At 38.3% G+C, this 18,384-nt stretch overlaps 1 protein-coding gene across 3 annotated transcripts in view; it reads left to right on the top strand.

The window, feature by feature from the left end:
* Nucleotides 1-18,384, top strand: part of SLC12A6 (solute carrier family 12 member 6) — an 84,280-nt gene that overhangs the window by 62,221 nt on the left and 3,675 nt on the right. For all 3 annotated transcript variants that reach the window (XM_019752868.2, XM_019752867.2, XM_019752869.2), the window contains 19 exons: nucleotides 1,040-1,094; nucleotides 1,591-1,721; nucleotides 2,468-2,709; nucleotides 4,674-4,888; nucleotides 5,766-5,924; nucleotides 6,104-6,202; nucleotides 6,456-6,513; nucleotides 8,397-8,571; nucleotides 8,871-8,989; nucleotides 10,168-10,266; nucleotides 11,512-11,631; nucleotides 12,401-12,505; nucleotides 12,916-13,084; nucleotides 14,530-14,725; nucleotides 15,254-15,423; nucleotides 15,951-16,082; nucleotides 16,810-16,917; nucleotides 17,126-17,310; nucleotides 17,716-17,849. In XM_019752868.2, coding sequence (XP_019608427.1) covers nucleotides 1,040-1,094; nucleotides 1,591-1,721; nucleotides 2,468-2,709; nucleotides 4,674-4,888; nucleotides 5,766-5,924; nucleotides 6,104-6,202; nucleotides 6,456-6,513; nucleotides 8,397-8,571; nucleotides 8,871-8,989; nucleotides 10,168-10,266; nucleotides 11,512-11,631; nucleotides 12,401-12,505; nucleotides 12,916-13,084; nucleotides 14,530-14,725; nucleotides 15,254-15,423; nucleotides 15,951-16,082; nucleotides 16,810-16,917; nucleotides 17,126-17,310; nucleotides 17,716-17,849 — 2,671 coding nt within the window. The remainder of the gene's footprint in view (nucleotides 1-1,039; nucleotides 1,095-1,590; nucleotides 1,722-2,467; nucleotides 2,710-4,673; nucleotides 4,889-5,765; nucleotides 5,925-6,103; nucleotides 6,203-6,455; nucleotides 6,514-8,396; nucleotides 8,572-8,870; nucleotides 8,990-10,167; nucleotides 10,267-11,511; nucleotides 11,632-12,400; nucleotides 12,506-12,915; nucleotides 13,085-14,529; nucleotides 14,726-15,253; nucleotides 15,424-15,950; nucleotides 16,083-16,809; nucleotides 16,918-17,125; nucleotides 17,311-17,715; nucleotides 17,850-18,384) is intronic.

The following is an 18,384-nucleotide window of genomic DNA, read 5'->3' as shown; positions in this document are numbered from 1 at the left end:
TTGATCTTCCTGTAATTTAAAATTCTTTTTATCTATATTTCCCAACTACATATATGAATTTTTATAAGTTGACAGATTATTTTTTTAATTATTATTTTATTCAGCTATCAACTGACCTCTATTATTCTTTTTACTTTTTTTATTAAATTTATTGGGGTGATATTGGTTAGTTAAATTATATAGGTGTCAAGTGTATATTTCTATAACACCATCATCTGTCTATTGCATTGTGTGTTCACCACCCAGAGTCAGTTCTCAGTCCGTCACCATGTATTTGATACTCTCCATGTGCATTGTGCTCAGCTGAGTACAGAGCAGAGTAAGCAGTCACGGTCCATATCACTGACAACTTAAAATTATTGCTACCATCATTTTTATTTTCACTTTCTTAGTTTTGAAATTTTGGGGCCGTGTTCGGCTCCCTATTGCCTCTCACCATTGGCCTTGGTCAGCTACCAAGGCCAATCATGTCTCCCTCTGAAATCTCTTACATTCAGCCCTTTCTTTATATTTCCACTACTACCACTGCAGTCCTTAAACCTCTCACTGAACTACTATAATAGCCAACTAACAAGTCACTCTGCTTCCATCTACTCCCTATCTGCAGTCCGTTCTGTACTCTGCTACCAGCTAATGTTTTTAAAATACAGTTCTTAATGAGCTCAGAAGTCTTCAGTAGTTTCCTTCTGTACTGAATATCGTTCTTATTGTAGCCAGTCTTTAGTCAGCTTCTAGTCTGTTTTCCAAGTTGTTTTAACTAGGAGATCCAGGGAGATCAGTGGTTTTAACAGCACCTAACCTGCTCATTATGAGGCAGCGGCATTTTAACAGAACACTCCAGGTAGTAGTAGTGTGACTAATGTAAAGACTTGAACCACATCACCTCATTTCCATACCATTGGGTATGACAGACAACTCCCTCCATAAAAGTAGATAGAGGTAAATATTCGATAAGTGCTCTGAGGTCCATAAATGGGAAGGTAGTACAGGAATGTCCTTTTCATACAGTAACAATCTTCTCCCTTCCCTTTCTTTACAGACAATGTTGACTGCCATCTCCATGAGTGCCATTGCGACTAATGGGGTGGTGCCAGGTCAGTAGGCAGACTTCAGAGGACATCAGTGATTACTGTATGTTTATGCTGGAAAGCCAGAGGTGCACACTTCCCAGGAATAGAATGCTATTTAGTCTGTTGGCCATAGACACTAATACAATTTGACTTTTTAGAATACCTTCATTAAAAAATCTATTTTTAAAGCTAGAATCTTTAATTTCCATTGCATTGTTAGATTCTTTTACTTAGAATATATTTTATCGGGCTATCTCATGCCTGTAGTAAATATTCTCTGATATTTTTCTAATACTGGCAAATTGTGCTGCTTCCTGTAGAGCATTAGTTATGCAGTATATCCCACCATAAAGGTTTCATCTTTTACTTCCCACTAGCAAATCTTTTTATCACATTCAGCATTTTCAAAAACCTGAAACATTTATCTTTCATGCATATTTTTATTCTTTTTACTATTCGTTTACATTCCTCTTACTAATGTATTTTCTTTATCCTGACCACCTTCTGTTTTGTCTCTTAGCTGGAGGCTCATACTTTATGATTTCCCGAGCCCTGGGCCCAGAGTTTGGTGGGGCTGTCGGCCTCTGCTTTTATCTTGGTACCACATTTGCAGCAGCTATGTATATCCTTGGTGCCATTGAAATTTTTTTGGTGAGTAATGACTTAATTGTGTTTTACAGGGTGGACAATGCATAGATTTGGATTTATTTTGTGCTTTGATATCAAATCTTCTGAGAGATCAGGTATAGGTACAATCAAGTGATTGACTGTAATCAGGTAGCCTGTTACAGGCTACCTCGTTTGATTGCGCCTCACTGTCTCGCGTTTTGCAGACACATGTAGGCCTCCTAGTGTGACTGTGAGGCAGAAAGGTTGAGGGTATTTTTTGCCTGCCTGCTCCTTCCCCTCCATTCAATCACTACCACCCTACCACCTCAACCAAGAAGTTAAAAGTCTTCAAGCAAGACTTGTGCTAATGGGGAAAAAGTGAAATAAAGTTATCTTTTTTGATATCTTTATCCCAATGAAATAAAACCTTTTTTTTATTTTTGTATTTATTCACTGGGATATATTTTTTACTTTTTTAACTAATGAGAGCAGAAGTAGGACCCAAGAGAATTGTTACAATTATTTTATATAACCCTTTGGATAAGTTATTAATGTAGTCCTTGTTTTTCCATTTGGAAATATAGGTGGTCAGAGAATCATGTAGACTTTTAAAAAAATCAGTGATATCCCATTTCTGTAGGCATTCTAGGTCCTATGGAATTAGGCTAAGTCTCCAGCCATTTTCTGTCTCAGCTGTGCTTTCCTTTGTGAAGGCAAATGCAAACTACAACAGCCTTTTACTTGACTACTTTGAAATTACCTCATATTCTACTTCTTTTGCTTAACAGGTATATATTGTCCCCCGGGCTGCCATCTTTCGTAGTGATGATGCATTCAAGGAATCAGCAGCCATGCTAAACAACATGCGTGTCTATGGCACAGCCTTCTTGGTCCTCATGGTATTGGTGGTATTCATCGGCGTACGCTATGTGAACAAGTTTGCCTCACTCTTTCTGGCCTGTGTCATTGTGTCCATCTTGGCCATCTATGCTGGAGCCATTAAGTCGTCTTTTGCCCCTCCACACTTCCCGTACGTGTCTGTCTCTCTGATTAACCATTATTACTCAGTAGTCACTGACAATATCTGATGATGTGATCATTTCAAGTTAAAAGTTCAGTCTCTCTGAGATTTTCCTTTTGGATAAGCCCAGCTGGCATCTAGGCAGAAGCTTCCCAGTAAACCATGTCATGTTGATCGTCTTCCCTACGTTCCAAGCATAGAACTGGCAGCTGTAACTATCATTTGGGTATTGATATTACGGTTTTTCAAAACCCTCTGATAATGATTGTGCATATTTGAACTATTCGTGAAGGGCTTTGCAAACAGTATAGTTATTGTCAGCAACCTTATAAAGTATTTTTAAACGTTGGATTCATTTTATTATTGAAAAATCAAGAGAGTCAAAGGAAACCTAAACTCCAACCTAAATATTTGTAATTCATTAAATTTTTAATTCTGTTAGTACCATAGTGGACTTCCTACTCCTATAAAATAAAGGGAAATAAATGTCACATCATTTGCATTTCTATTTATCTGTGTGTAGATTATGTTTTATATCATGAGTAGTGCAGGTACCTTGAAGTATATTTTTTGAAGTAGTAATGGATTTGTACAGATGTGTAACCACTGGCTTACCTGTCTTCCATTTGACTAGTAGCCTAGGGACTGATTAATGCTTGGTGTAGGGATTGTCTTTGAAATGTCATCTGGATCATCCGGGGTTCAAGCTCATGAGTCCTGTGTTGATTTAACTCGATTACAGAAAAGTAGATTTTTCCAAGATGAAAGATCAGGTGCATAAGATGACTTGCCCCCAAGTTAATTAATGGCAGAGCACGAACACAAACCCTGTGATTTTTCTTACTCCCAGTCCAGTAAGTATTTCTTCTACTATGATAAATGATGTCAGCAATAGATTCCATCATAAATTTTTAGTCTGCTCATCTAGGGACTGCAGACTAGCTGAAGATCCATTTTAGTCATACAAATACTGAGGTTGCATTCTGGCTATATCTTAACTTGAAAAATTCCATTTTGTTCCCAGTTCTCTGTTGATGCTTCTTCTGTCTATTTTTTTTTTTTGGTGGATAAAAGGTCATGATGTGTGATATTTTCTTTAAAGTATTCCAGCAAAACAAGATTAAAAAAACTTAGAGGAGTACATGAAACAAGACTGGGAAATGTTGAGAGTTGTTGAAGCTGAGTATTGGGCCCATGGTTCATTATGTATGTATGCTATCATTTTGCAGATTTAAAAAGTTGCTTTGTTCTTCCTGAGAGGGATTTTAACTGTAGGTGGTATTATTCCTTTGTTCTTATTTATATCTCTGGGTTAAAGAAAAAGATAAAATCAGCAGTGAATATTTGTATTAGCCTTAAATACCCTCACTCCCACTGGGTCTAGGCTTAAATTCAAAAACAGTTTTCTCTTAGGCCACAGAAGTATGTGCTTTTTAATTCTAGCCAAGCTGTCTTCCTCCAAATAGCAGCTAGAAGGTTTGACCTTTAGCATAACATTTTCAAGGGGTTTGTTACAAACATAAGGCTTTTATGGGCCAAAAATAAAATTAGGGGAAATTATTTTCTTGTTAGAACAAAAGGAGTCTAGAATTCTTTTAGACCTAACAATTGGTTAATAACCTAGAAATTTTGGAAGATGAGTCAGCACAAATTCTGTCACTATCATTTACCATCTGTATGACCTCAGGCAGACTACTTGTATCTCCCTAAACGTCAGTTCCTCCATCCACAAAATAGAAATACTATATATGAGAGCACTGTAAGGATTAAATTGGCAGAAAATGTAAGGCACCATTTACAGAACTAGTTAATAACTATTTGTTTCTTTCCCATCCAAGACAGTAGAAGCTCTTAAAGATATTTTTTTCCTTTACTAACAGATTTATTATTTACTAACTTATTTCTAACCCATCTTCTTTTTAAAAAAATATTTTTCCTTTGCTTCATCTTTCTCCCTGTTTGTTTTTACTTAGGGTCTGCATGCTGGGTAACCGCACCCTTTCATCAAGACATATTGACATTTGCTCTAAGACCAAGGAAATGAACAACATGACAGTGCCATCAAAGTTATGGGGCTTCTTCTGTAACTCAAGTCAGTTTTTCAATGCCACCTGTGACGAATACTTTGTTCACAATAATGTCACTTCAATCCAGGGCATTCCTGGATTGGCTAGTGGTGTCATTACGGGTAAGTTAGGAGATTTCTGGACAAGGTTTTCCTTTTTCTCTTGAGTAAAATGGGCTCTACCATATTAGACTTTTCTATAGTCCATGAAGACTCACTGCAGGTCCCACTTCTCTTAAGCTCAGCACACAGCTCTTAAACCAACACTTTCTGCTTTTTTATTAGTGAATTTGTCCTTTTTCAGGACTCCCTGCAGTGTTTTCTGCTAAAAATTACCTCCCTTTGAGAGCAGAGCTGAGCAAATCACTTTTAACCTATGATAAGACAATAAAATAGTCTTTGTGTTATTGTGAAATTGCTAGTGTTCTTCCTGCAGTGACAGCTAGAATGGTGGTATTATATTTTAATGTCACCACGTCTGCATATGTGTTTTCCTAACTCAGCTAAATTTCTGAATCACTTTCCTTAAGTGACTTCTATTCTAACTGTTAGGTCCACAAATTTCTTTGCACGTAAGCAAGTTTACACTAAGGTGTTAGAAACAGCATTGATAAGTAAAAAAAAAAGCTTTGAAGGGCATTTAGCTTCAGACTACTTAAGTTTTACTAATTTGCATTAGTACACCTAACTGCATTTGTAAGTACCATAACATTCTGCCGAATTATATTTGAAAGGGCATTAGTTTTTATTTATGTGTGCTTATTGTACCATATGTGTGTGCATATATGTGTGCTCATGTAGAAACAGACATACCTTTAAAAACTATATATATATCTATATCTATCTATTTATATATATATACACATATTTATATACATATGTGTGTGTGTGTGTATATATATGTATATGGAGTTTGATTTAGAAGGTTGTTTAGGTAGAAAATTACTAATTATCTTCTTTCCATACTGCTGCTTATATCCCCCTTTTTTTCCCACTGCAGAGAATCTTTGGAGTAATTATCTACCAAAGGGAGAGATCCTTGAAAAGCCTTCAGCCAAATCTTCTGATGTTTTAGGGAGCTTAAATCATGAGTATGTCCTTGTTGACATAACCACCTCCTTCACTCTTCTGGTGGGGATCTTCTTTCCCTCTGTCACAGGTAAGCAGTTGGGCTATTGTTTATTGTAGAAGATATCAGACCCAAGGAGTGATTTTTCCCAAGAGACAGAATTATATTCCCAGGGTTCCTAGATTTGCCTTTAGTCTTTGGTGTCAGTGTGAATTTCAAAATGTCCAGGAACTCAACAAATTAATTTGTTGTTTTTTCCTTCTCTGCAGGTATCATGGCTGGATCAAACAGATCTGGAGATCTGAAAGATGCTCAAAAGTCTATTCCCATTGGCACTATCCTTGCCATTCTGACCACCTCCTTTGTCTGTATCCTTTTCATGGATCTAACCTGGGTCTTAGTCATAAGAATATCAAGTAGAATTAGGGTGATCAATATACCTGCTTTCTACAACCGTATTTCTCACCAGATAATCTACCCACCTCATTTTTAAAATTCAAGAAAGGATTTATAGAATTAGTGAATTTAACAACTCATTTACTGATAGAAAAAAATACTGAGTGATATTTCTGTCTCGTCTTAAAGGGGGAATGTCAGTTTCCTTAACTCTCAATATGGTAGATTTAAGTAATGTTGTCCTTTTTGGCGCATGTATTGAAGGCGTTGTTCTCAGAGACAAGTGAGTAGTTGGTTTCTTTGTGACAATTATGTGTCTGTCTTCCATTATGTCTGATCATTCCACATAGCCCCAAGACAGTTATAAACTCAAAACCCAACTTGAGGTATCTACTGTGACGTTACAATTAGAAAATAATGTGTGTAGTATATTTCCCAAAAAGGCTAGTGAGTAGTAAGACCCAGTATATTATAAATATGTGAAATGCAATGAATATAGCTTTTCAACATAGTAGTGAATTTGCATGAATAATAAGGACTTCTCTGTAACATTAAGAGCTGTTGGAAAACTAAGAGCAAAAGTAAAGGAAGGCAAGTAAAAATAACTAACTTTCAAGTATCTCTAGTATCTCCTTCATGATACATAAGTATGTATTTATTTGTTGGGCATTCTAAATAAAGCTTGAAACTTACTGTCTTTATTTCCTTCATGAAGGCTGCTGAGTGTTTTTCCTTTCATCTCACCTGTGCATATAAAATATATTTTTGCAAGAAATTCCTAGAAAAATCTTTCCCTGAAACCTGCTATATCTCTTCCCATTTCCCCATCTGGGGATTTAATAACCTTACCATTCACCCCTTTCTCAAAACAGAAACCTGCGTCTCATCGTAGACTTTTTCTATCAATTCCCTCATCCAGTTAGTTTCTAAGTCCTGTAAATTCTACCTTTCACCTTAATAGATCTCATTGTTTCCACTCTTCTTTATCCCTATCACTTTGTACAGGGCTTTAGGACCTTTTGCCTAGATTATTGTAATATTTACCCTTACAGTTTTACAACCTTCTAATCCTTCTTCCATGCTGCCACCAGAATGATTTTTCTAAGATGCAAAATTTGATTGTACAAACCTTCCTGCTTCAGAGCCTGCCAAAGCCCCTTAAGACCCATTACTTTGATCTGGTCCTGTCTACCTCTTTCTAATCCCATCTCCCACCATTCCCTTATAAACTTTCTATGCTCCAGCCATAACTTAAATGTGCCTGTTGTTTCAGATCTCCATCTATCCACATATTTGTTTGTGAGGTTTCTTTTGCTTAGAATGGGTTATAATGACTTATATTCATCTTCTAAGACTAGACTAAGTGTCTTCTATCCTGTGAAGCTTTCCCAGACTCATCTAAACATGACTGCTCCTCCCTTTGTTCAACCACTATATTGAACATACTTGATCATTGCGCTTACCATACCGTATTGCAGCTACTTGTTTTCATATCACTCACTCTAGTTTCAAGCTATCATTGAGTTTCTTGAGGACAGGAACCCTAATAATCCTCATGCCTCATTTTATGGCACTTCACTTAAATGCTCTTCACAGATACTGAGTTTTTGGTTTTTTTTGTTTTATAAATTGAAGGTTTATGGCAACCTTGCATCAACGACGTCTATCAGCGCCATTTTTCCAGTAGCATTTGCTCACTTTATGTCTCTGTGTCACATTTTAGTGATTCTCATAATATTTCAAACTTTTTCGTTATTACGTTTGTTATGGTAATCTGTGATCAATGATCTTTGATGTTGCTATTATAACTGTTTTGGGGCACCTCAAACCACACCCATACAAGACTGTGAACTTAATCAATAAATGTCGTGCGTGTGCTGATTGCTCCACTCACCAGCAGTTCCCCCGTCTCTCTCCCTCTCCTCAGTCCCCCTGTTCCAAGACACAACAATGTTGAAATTAGGCCAAATGATAACTCTGCAATGGCCTCTAAGTGTTCAAGTGAAAGGAAGTCACGTATCTCTCCCTTTTAATCAAAAGCTAGAAATAATTAAGCTTAGTGAGGAGGGCATGTTGAAAGGCAAGATAAGCCGAAAGGTAGGCCTCTTGCACCAAACAGACTTGTTATTTCCAGATTAAATTTCCCCACTCTTATTTCTCTCCCAGGTTTGGGGATGCTGTGAAAGGTAATCTGGTGGTGGGTACCTTATCTTGGCCGTCCCCATGGGTGATTGTCATTGGCTCCTTCTTCTCAACCTGTGGGGCTGGACTTCAGAGCCTCACAGGTGCACCGCGGCTCCTGCAGGCAATCGCCAAGGATAACATCATACCCTTCCTGAGGGTGAGTGACCCTTTCCTATGTCCTCTTCCTTTTTCCTTAGGTCTTAGGAGAAACCGTGGTCTTCATAGGCTTAAGAATTACTAGATCATATGTTATGAAGACATCTGAGCTTTTAGTATAAGACTCTCTAAATTTCTAGCATGAATTTATATGTGAGTTGGGTAAAGGTGTTTAAAACATGGCACCATTGTAACACTATTATCTTTCAGATGTCTGAAACTGTAGCACAGAGGAATCAGAGAGTACTGACTCAAACACTTCCCGCCCTTCTATGTCTAATATTTCCCTTCTATGTACAGGTTTTTGGTCACAGCAAAGCCAATGGGGAGCCTACTTGGGCTTTACTTCTGACTGCGGCCATTGCAGAGCTGGGAATCCTTATCGCCTCCCTGGATCTGGTGGCCCCAATTCTCTCCATGTAAGATCCAGTTACTGTCTTGCTTGTGTGATGTGTAGTACATGTTGCTTTTCATCAGGCATATAACAGTAGTGGTAACAACAGAGTGAGCCAAGTGCAGGTGTAACTTATCTAAATAATATAAATATTCCTGAGAAGTTTCGTTTAAGGCTAATTGTCATGGTTTCTTCCTACCTATATAACTTCAATTGTTCTTTGCCTTCATTTCTGATCATCAGCAAGAGGTGGTAGCTTTTACTACTACTGTAAGCTTTTATTCACTCAGCGGTGACTTACTAATGGCGCACTACCTACCTGGCAGTGGGCAGTGTGCTGGGAATACAAAGATGAGTGAGACACAGTCTTAAAGAAATGATGGTAGATGAAGAAAGCAGCGATCCCTGTGTGGGTGATGAATACTGGGGTAAAGATACATGCTGAGTGCTCTACGTGCCCTTAAGTGAAGCATCGAAATGTACTGAGACTCAAGAAAGGTGTTCTGGGGGATGTGACACTTGTATCTTGAAGGAGGAGTAGTTACTTGTTTGCTAAGCAAGAGGCAAGAGAGGGGTGAAAGATACTCCGGGCAGGAGAAGCGTGTGAACTAATTGAGGGAAGAAATAGTGCAGTGTGTCCAGAGAGCTGAAAGCTGTTTGGCTTTGACAGTGAAAGGTGCATGTTGGGGAGCAGCAGACCAGAGAAGTAGGGCGAGCCAGATCACACAGGACCTGGAACTTTTACCTGGAAGTAGGGGGTAATCCTTTGAGAACAAAATGATTATGTTTTAGAATGATCAATTTGATATAAAAGATAGATGAGAAGGAAGCTAAAATTGAGCTGGGAGTGCCAATTGGAAGCTTGTTTAATCTGGCAAAGAAGCAATGAGAGCTGAACTAAGGTGATAGTGGTAGAGATTTTTAAATATGTAGAATCCGTAGGGCTTGATAAGTGAATTGTGACAAGGATGAGTAACGAAAAAGAACATCTGGGTGAGGAGTGGTTGTATCATCGCTGAAAGGGGGCATAGGAGGGTGAGTAGGTCTGTAGGGAGGAGTTTGTTTCTCTACTTCCTAGTCTGAATCAAAGACTAGTGAGCTAGAACAAAGGCTTCAGTGCAGCAGAGGTCCCCAGTTATTTAAAATAGCCCTTGAAGAATCATTTTACAATAATAGTCATTCCTCTTTTTTTTAATCTGCCAGGTTTTTTCTCATGTGTTACCTCTTTGTGAACTTGGCTTGTGCCTTGCAAACATTACTTCGAACACCCAACTGGAGACCCCGGTTCCGCTACTACCACTGGTAAGTCTGATTTTTTTCTTCTTTTTTCCCTACATTTGGAGAGAGTCCATCATTGAACTTAGAAAACTAGGAGATTCTGGGTTCTTGATAGAATTTTTTTTTTGGCCAGCTCTTTCAACTTTCAATGCTCACCTGAATTCCCAACCTACCACCATGTTTTTTTTATATATTGCTTTCTAATAACTGATAGCACTTACTTGAGAATAAAGATCGAAACTGTGTGTAATAAATATTTCCATCCTGCGACATTCTCCAGGTTAAAACAAACTTCCCTTTGTATATCTCTTTTCCCTCTTAGCCAAGCACTGGACTTCATTACTTTTTGTCTTTGCTCTCATATTCTCATCAGTTTCATTCTCAAACCTCTTCCTTATGACAGTTTCATTTAGTAATTAAGAGTGTGAGCTTTGGATTCCGATGACCTAAGTCCAAATGTCAGCGCTGCTGTTTCCTAGCTTTGTAACCTTCCACAAAGCACATACCCACGAAAATGTCATCTTACTCATTTGTAAAATAGGACTAATACTATTACCTGTCTCATGGGCTTGTTTTGAGATCATCTGACATGCTTAGCACAGTGCCTGATACACGGTAAAGCTCTCAACGAAATGTCAACTACAGCTGCTGCTGTCGTGTTCAGGTCTCCCCGGTCTACAGGAGCCATCGTGTGTTTAGCTACCATTCCATCTCTTTCCCATTTCTTTTCTCTCATAACTAAAAGTTCTTTACTATGTCCTGTATGTAGCTGTTGTTACATTGCTCTTTCTTAACTTTCTCCTTGACCCTTTTCTGCCTCACTTATCAGCAGTGGGCATTGATATGACTTTATCTGGCAAAAGTTTAGATCTTCAACTGGTCCTAACACCTCCAATCCTCTTTCTAGCTTTAATTTTAGTTAAAAAAACTTTTTGTGTGTTACTGTTTTGCTTTTATTATTTTTCTCTTTCTCTTTACCCTATATATTCATTAGATCCTAATCCCCAGGTTAATAGCTCTCCTATTTATTTTTTGAAATGAATCATAGCACTAGGAAGTTCATTTCACAGAAGAACTTGAGTAAATATAGTTGTCTAACTCACTGATGTTGCATTTTTCAAAAGTTCTGTCTGCAGTAGATTGGATTTTTTTTCCCCCCAGAAAATATAACCCCTCACCACAGTTTAAGAAGCACCGCTAGCACAGGCTTCTTTTTTAGCTACTTAGAAAAACGTTTGTTTGTTTGTGTTTTTGTTTTTAATTTTCTAGGGCCCTGTCTTTCATGGGAATGAGTATCTGTCTGGCTCTGATGTTCATTTCTTCCTGGTATTATGCCATCGTAGCTATGGTAATAGCTGGTATGATCTACAAGTATATCGAGTACCAAGGGTAAGTCTGTAGATTTAACCTTGATCACTGCTAAAAGAATCAAAACTGCATAGTTTAGTTATAGCCAGCACAAGGAAAATTGCCTTAAGGGTCCAGATAACTTCCTTCATTTGTAACTCAATTCTGTACCCCTGATTCTCTTAATCATTTTACAGTCACAAGCTTTTGATAACAAGGGAAACCTGTTGAGAAAGTATGAATGGACCAATGAAAAAATAACTGAAGGACATATCCAAATAATAATAATGAGTATTAAAGTATAACGCAAATATAAATAGTTTTGCTTACTTCTTTAGTCAAGGGGTTGTCTCTGAAATGAAAAAAAAATTAGTCCTGAATAACTAAGTAACAACTAAGACTTGACTGACAACTTCCAAAAATTAGCAATAATAACACCCTGATCAGAAGATTACATTGAATTTTACTTTCTCCCATTATTTTCAAAATAATCTTTGGATCTGTATTAATTTCCTAATTCAAACTGCTATTTAACATTGTTGCTTTTGAATAGTTACATAGAAGGACAAGTGAGTGACCCTTCCAGCCTTTATTCTGAACTGTTGTAACAGTACGTAGTCTTGATGAACAGTAGTTTTGATCTGCTTATGAGTGAGTTTATGCTAGTAAAGAACGTAAAAATCAGTATGAATTTTAATCTTCTGCCTTGTGCATGTTAGTTTTAGATTCAGAAAAAAATACACTTTATATTTTGCTATTGAACTTGCTATGGTTTAAATCTGTCCCTGCTCTTTTCTCCTTTTCCTCCCAGAGCTGAGAAAGAATGGGGTGATGGTATCCGTGGGCTGTCCCTGAGTGCAGCCCGATTTGCTTTGCTTCGGCTGGAGGAAGGACCTCCACACACCAAAAACTGGAGGTAAAGAAATCAACAGAGCTTTAGTGGTGTTTGGCGCATAGTTAACAGAAACGTGTACTTCATTGATTATAGGATAAGGAAATCATGTGGCTCAAGACATTGGGGTAATCGACTTTTTTTGAACTGTCCCAAATCCTTGAGTCCTTTCTTCTTTTTTCTCCGTCATGTGATTTATGATCTAGATTTCTACCATGTTTATTCTTCTTTGAAGATTGATCAATTTGAAATAATACTGGAAAGATTCAAAATAATTCTATACTTCTTGTCCTATCATTTCCTCTAATCTCTTCCTTCTGTCAAATTACATATTTTATACAGATCTCCTGAGTTAAAGGGTAGAATTGTCATTGTATTCCCCTAATCCAAAGTGTTTTGTCCCTCCCACCCCACCCCCACCCATTTCTCTACAGGCCTCAGTTGCTTGTATTGCTGAAACTAGATGAAGACTTACACGTCAAGCATCCTCGCCTCCTCACCTTTGCTTCGCAGCTTAAAGCAGGAAAGGGTCTCACGATCGTGGGCTCCGTTATTGTGGGGAACTTCCTAGAGAACTATGGGGAAGCTTTAGCTGCTGAGCAGGTAAGAGTCAAGGCTATTGACTTAGTGGAATTTAGCTTAGGGTTTTGTGATGTTTAGTAGTAAGATCTCAGATATCTAAATCCCTTTCTTGAGTGATCTAGGCGATTTCTGTCTGCATGCTGACTTTCGAGTAGTCAAATTCTCCAAAATAATAAGATGAGCCGGAAGATAGTAATGTTTTCTTTCTTCCTGTTAAAAGCATTACTAAGCTATAAGATTTTAAGGCTAAGCAATATTTGCAAACAGACTCCAAACATTGAGTCAGCCCTGAGAGAAGTCAGGTAAACAAATCCATCCTTTGAAATATGGCAGTGGTTCTTCTCAATCTTTTGAAAAGGAATAATGAGTAATTTTTCTTCCTCTTTATTAATCTATGGTATCATGAGCAAGATTTCTTTGCTACTTCTGATTAGCTTGCTTAATATTAAAGTTGTCCCTGAAGAAGAAAGTAGTTTTTTTGTTTGTTTGTTTTATTTTTTAAGGAGGGCGCAGCTCACAGTGGCCCATGCAGGGATTGAACGGCAACCTTGGTGTTATTAGCACCACGCTCTAACCAGCTGTAGCACACCAGCCACCCCAAAGAAAGTAGTTTTTCACTCTAATATTTATTATACATGATAGAATTAATTCCTTGTTTGGAGAAATTTTCAATTACATTTCAAAATTTTCACTGGATCTCATTTTGGAATGTTTTGAAATGCTAAACCTAGAAATGCTGGGGGGGGAAGGAAACGGTCCAAAATGATGGTAAAAATAAATAAAAAGCACAGAGTTGAAAATCAAGAGACCTTCTTATTATCTTTGCTACATAACAGACTTAATCTGCCTTCAGGAAAGTCACGTCCATTTTCCACATCGTTATTCCCTTCACTTTCCACCAAGAGTAGAGTAAGCGAAATAGAATGTCATCCCCAAATTGGCTAGAATAAATAAAAGTAAATCAAATACAAATATTTTCAGTAATCACCACAAAAATTTCCAAAAGGATATGGAAATAGGAGAAACAAAAAAGAAAACATACCTGAGAAAATTCTAAAGTGAACCTGAATCATCAGATTGAATTTCTAGTCTTGTGAATCAGGGCCTGAGTGGGACTGAGGAAGGCAGGTGACCGTGGGCACACTCTCCCTGGCCAGTTAAGAAGGAATGTTGAATCTTCATTTTGTGAAGATTCATATTCTCGATTTTTTGTGTGCGTTACCAAGAAAGAAGAGCAGAATAGAGAAAAGGTAGAGGAACTACATGTAGACAACCACCTGTATACAAAATAAGCACTTAGAAAGTGAAAAAGACAAAAGATAATGAAATTTCATTGGGATAACTTTTTGTACTTTCCTATAGGAGATGTGGTCTTATGCAGAATTGGAAAGGGAATAAAATATGGAGGAATAATAGGTTAAAAGGTTCAGGATGAAACAATTCAGTGTTGAAATTCTGTCTTTCAGACCATAAAGCACCTAATGGAGGCAGAGAAGGTGAAAGGATTCTGCCAGCTGGTGGTGGCTGCCAAACTGAAAGAGGGCATTTCCCACCTCATCCAGTCATGTGGCCTTGGGGGCATGAAGCACAACACGGTGGTGATGGGATGGCCTAATGGCTGGCGCCAGAGTGAAGATGCTCGAGCTTGGAAGACTTTTATTGGTACAAAACACTTGTCATACCATCCTGGGGGCCCAAGTAGAGGATATACGTAGTTAAATCCCTGTTATCCTAACCCCATCCGCTAAGGGCATCTAAGTAACTACTAATAGTAATGACCTTATTGTGCTCAACCCCTCAGCTTTACATTATGTTCATGAAGTTTATATCTGTCAAAGTCCTATGTTAGGAATTATCTCTGAAAATGGCCACATTGACATTCTCACAGGAATTGGAAGGATTGTCCCTCAGCCTCAAAATCTCCCAAATTCACATATCCCCCCCTTAGTAGTGTAATAAACAGAACAGATCTAGTAATGCACATCCTGGTATTCAGTCTAATTCCATTAGCGCTTCAGATTTTTCTCAGTGATTTTTGCTACTTGATGAGGTATAACCTACTATGGGACTCCTTGCTCAAGGAAATGGAAGGGGATATTATCCCTGCTTTCCTGACATGGTGGGAAGCAAGGCAGTCCTAAGGATTCTTCTCTGCTTTTCCTGATGGCTTTTCTCTTTTCTTCTCCCTAGGCACAGTGCGAGTGACAACTGCTGCCCACCTGGCCCTGCTGGTGGCGAAGAACATCTCCTTCTTCCCCAGTAACGTGGAGCAGTTTTCTGAGGGCCACATTGACGTGTGGTGGATTGTGCACGACGGGGGGATGCTCATGCTGTTACCATTCCTGCTCAAACAGCACAAGGCACGATGGACATCTTGTTAAAAGTCCTTCTTCCTTATCTTCTGTCCTGTTTATTAGATAAATTCTTCTCTTTGATCATATAGTATTAGCACTTACAATCAGAAGAGTTGGGGATTATTCTTGGCTCTCACATGATCCGTGTCAGCCTTATGAGAAATAGTTTTTCTTTGTAATTCGTATCTCGAAATGAAATTTTGCAAACTAGTCAAGTTCCATATGAGCCCATATAGCCCCACATAGTCTGTATGCATGGCGTCATCAATATGCTCTCCGAACAAAGCCCCCTTAATGTAGCACATGCCATCTTTTCTTTTTGCCAGTTTTTTTCTTGTTAAGAACTCCTTAAGACAGTATTTCATGTGTTTCCTAGTCAAGCTTTTGCCCTTGTACACTAATGTAGCAAGTAAGAATAAATACCCTGATACTACAATAAGGTTGCTCTAGGCAAAAATGCCTTATGTTTTAGGAAATAACTCTCTTTTGCCTTCTTGCACCTAATTTTTCATTTACGTATGGTACTTGGTCAGGTGTGGCGAAAATGCAACATACGGATTTTCACAGTAGCCCAACTAGAGGACAACAGTATTCAGATGAAGAAGGACCTGGCCACCTTCCTGTATCACCTGCGCATTGAGGCAGAGGTGGAAGTGGTGGAGATGGTAAGAAAGCTGACTTTGAGAACAAAGACACCACTCTTCCCCTATCCTGTCTTCCTAGAACCTTTTCTGGTTTGGGAAATTCTTCAGCTGCAAATATGGATTAATCCCTTAGTTCCAACAAAACCGTAATATATTGATCTAAATAGAATGTGTATGTGGTATGTACCATGTTTCCCCAAAAATAAGACCTAGCTGGACATCAGCTCTAATGCGTCTTTTGGGGCAAAAATTAATATAAGACTGGGTCTGGGTCTTACATTAATTTTTGCTCCAAAAAACACATTAGAGCTGATTGTCTGGGTAGGTCTTATTTTCAGGGAAACCCGGTATTTGGTGTTTTTTTAAATTTTTGCTTTATTGTTTGTTTGTTATACAGCCCTATGTTTCTGCCAGATTCTTGTCGTTTAATATAATTTTAGTAAGTTTTAATTCTACATTCATGCTAACATCAGATAGCTTTCTTTTTTCGTAAACTGGCAGTATTAAAAAGAAAGACTGGAGGTTTCATTTTGTGTTTTAAGGAAACACATATGTAATGGTTAGATTTGATCCACAATCCATAGTATTGTGTTTATGTAGCTCAACTACTGAACAAAATAGGAGTGAAACATAAGCTGATATTGTGATACCTTCTCTGGTTTAATTTAGTGCGTAGAAATGAAAATGTATGGTTCATCCTTCTTTCTCCTTTGTGTTTATTGCCCACTCGGTGTGATTTATGTGGCAGCATGACAGTGACATATCAGCTTATACTTATGAACGTACTCTGATGATGGAGCAAAGGTCCCAGATGCTCCGGCACATGCGACTGTCCAAAACAGAGCGGGACAGAGAGGTGAGACCTTGCTGCATTAATCTAATCCTGCCCTATGAAGTCTGTCACTGAAAGGGATGATACTGTATTGTTCTCGTAATATGACAGAGTCTTTCCTTCTCACTTTATCAGTTATTCCATTATAATCACATTATTGTTTCAAAATAATTGAAAGATGAAGCATAAGAGAAAATTCGGTAGAGTCACAGCTACGTTGGGCCTTCCTCAGGCACAGCTGGTGAAAGACCGGAACTCAATGCTAAGATTGACCAGCATTGGCTCTGATGAGGATGAAGAGACAGAAACCTATCAGGAGAAGGTGCACATGACTTGGACGAAAGACAAGTATATGGCATCCCGGGGGCAAAAAGCCAAGTCAATGGAAGGATTCCAGGACCTGCTTAATATGCGTCCGTAAGTTTTCCAACTCACAAGCTCATCACATAACATAGTATCCTATTCAGTGCCACAGATGTGACTTTGCCTGGATTCATAGGATGGAATCCTGTGAATCCTGTTCTTCATTCCTGTCCAAGTCCAGCCGTCTCTCTGGTTTGCCTATGCACATCAGCTTAGTGCAATTAACAGTGCATACTAGCTAATCATCCTTCTTCTCTGTACTGTGTTCCTAGTGTAAAACAAGCATAGAATGGGAAAACTCAAGCTACTAATATTATACGGAAATCATTTTGTTTGTTACATTATGTATACTCAAAGCAAAAGAGCTCAGTATCTCAATTTTTTAAGGTCAACTCTATGCCTGGTTTTCTCTGTGCCTTAACCACCTGTTTCTCCCACTTCCTTCCCGCTCCCTCCCAGGGATCAGTCCAATGTGAGGCGAATGCATACAGCAGTGAAACTCAATGAGGTTATAGTCAACAAGTCCCATGAAGCAAAACTGGTTTTGTTGAATATGCCAGGGCCACCCCGAAACCCTGAGGGTGATGAAAACTGTATCCTTTCCTAGAGTGGCGCTACTAGTAGGGGGAATTCTTAGTTCGTGTCTTAGATGAGACCATGAGGTAACTATATAAATCATTGTCTACGCCCACATTTCCTTCTTGAGCAGGGAAGACTTTTAAAAGTCTTAGGCAAGGATTCTTACAAAACAGTGAGATTAATGTCCTTTTGGGGAGCTGGGGGTATAATTTGTTCTCTCTGAACACTAAAGAGACTTTTTATGTATGGTGTTTCCCTGAAAATAAGACCTAGCCGGAGCAAAATGCATCTTTTGGAGCAAAAATTAATATAAGACCTGTCTTATTTTAACTATAAGACTGGGTATAATACATAATACCTGGTTGTATTTTACTATAAGACTGGATATAATATAAGACTAAGTCTCATATTAGTTTTTGCTCCAAGAGACGCATTAGAGCTGATAGTCTGGCTAGGTCTTATTTTGGGGGAAACAGTGTAGTACGTTTGCAACATAACTTCTAATAGTATTTTAGAACCCTTTCTGACAGCCCTAGAAATGGAATACCT

The sequence above is a fragment of the Rhinolophus sinicus genome, linkage group LG03 (assembly GCF_036562045.2).
Source record: "Rhinolophus sinicus isolate RSC01 linkage group LG03, ASM3656204v1, whole genome shotgun sequence".
NCBI classification, from domain to species: Eukaryota; Metazoa; Chordata; class Mammalia; order Chiroptera; family Rhinolophidae; genus Rhinolophus; species Rhinolophus sinicus.
This window is presented reverse-complemented; position numbering and strand designations above follow the sequence as displayed.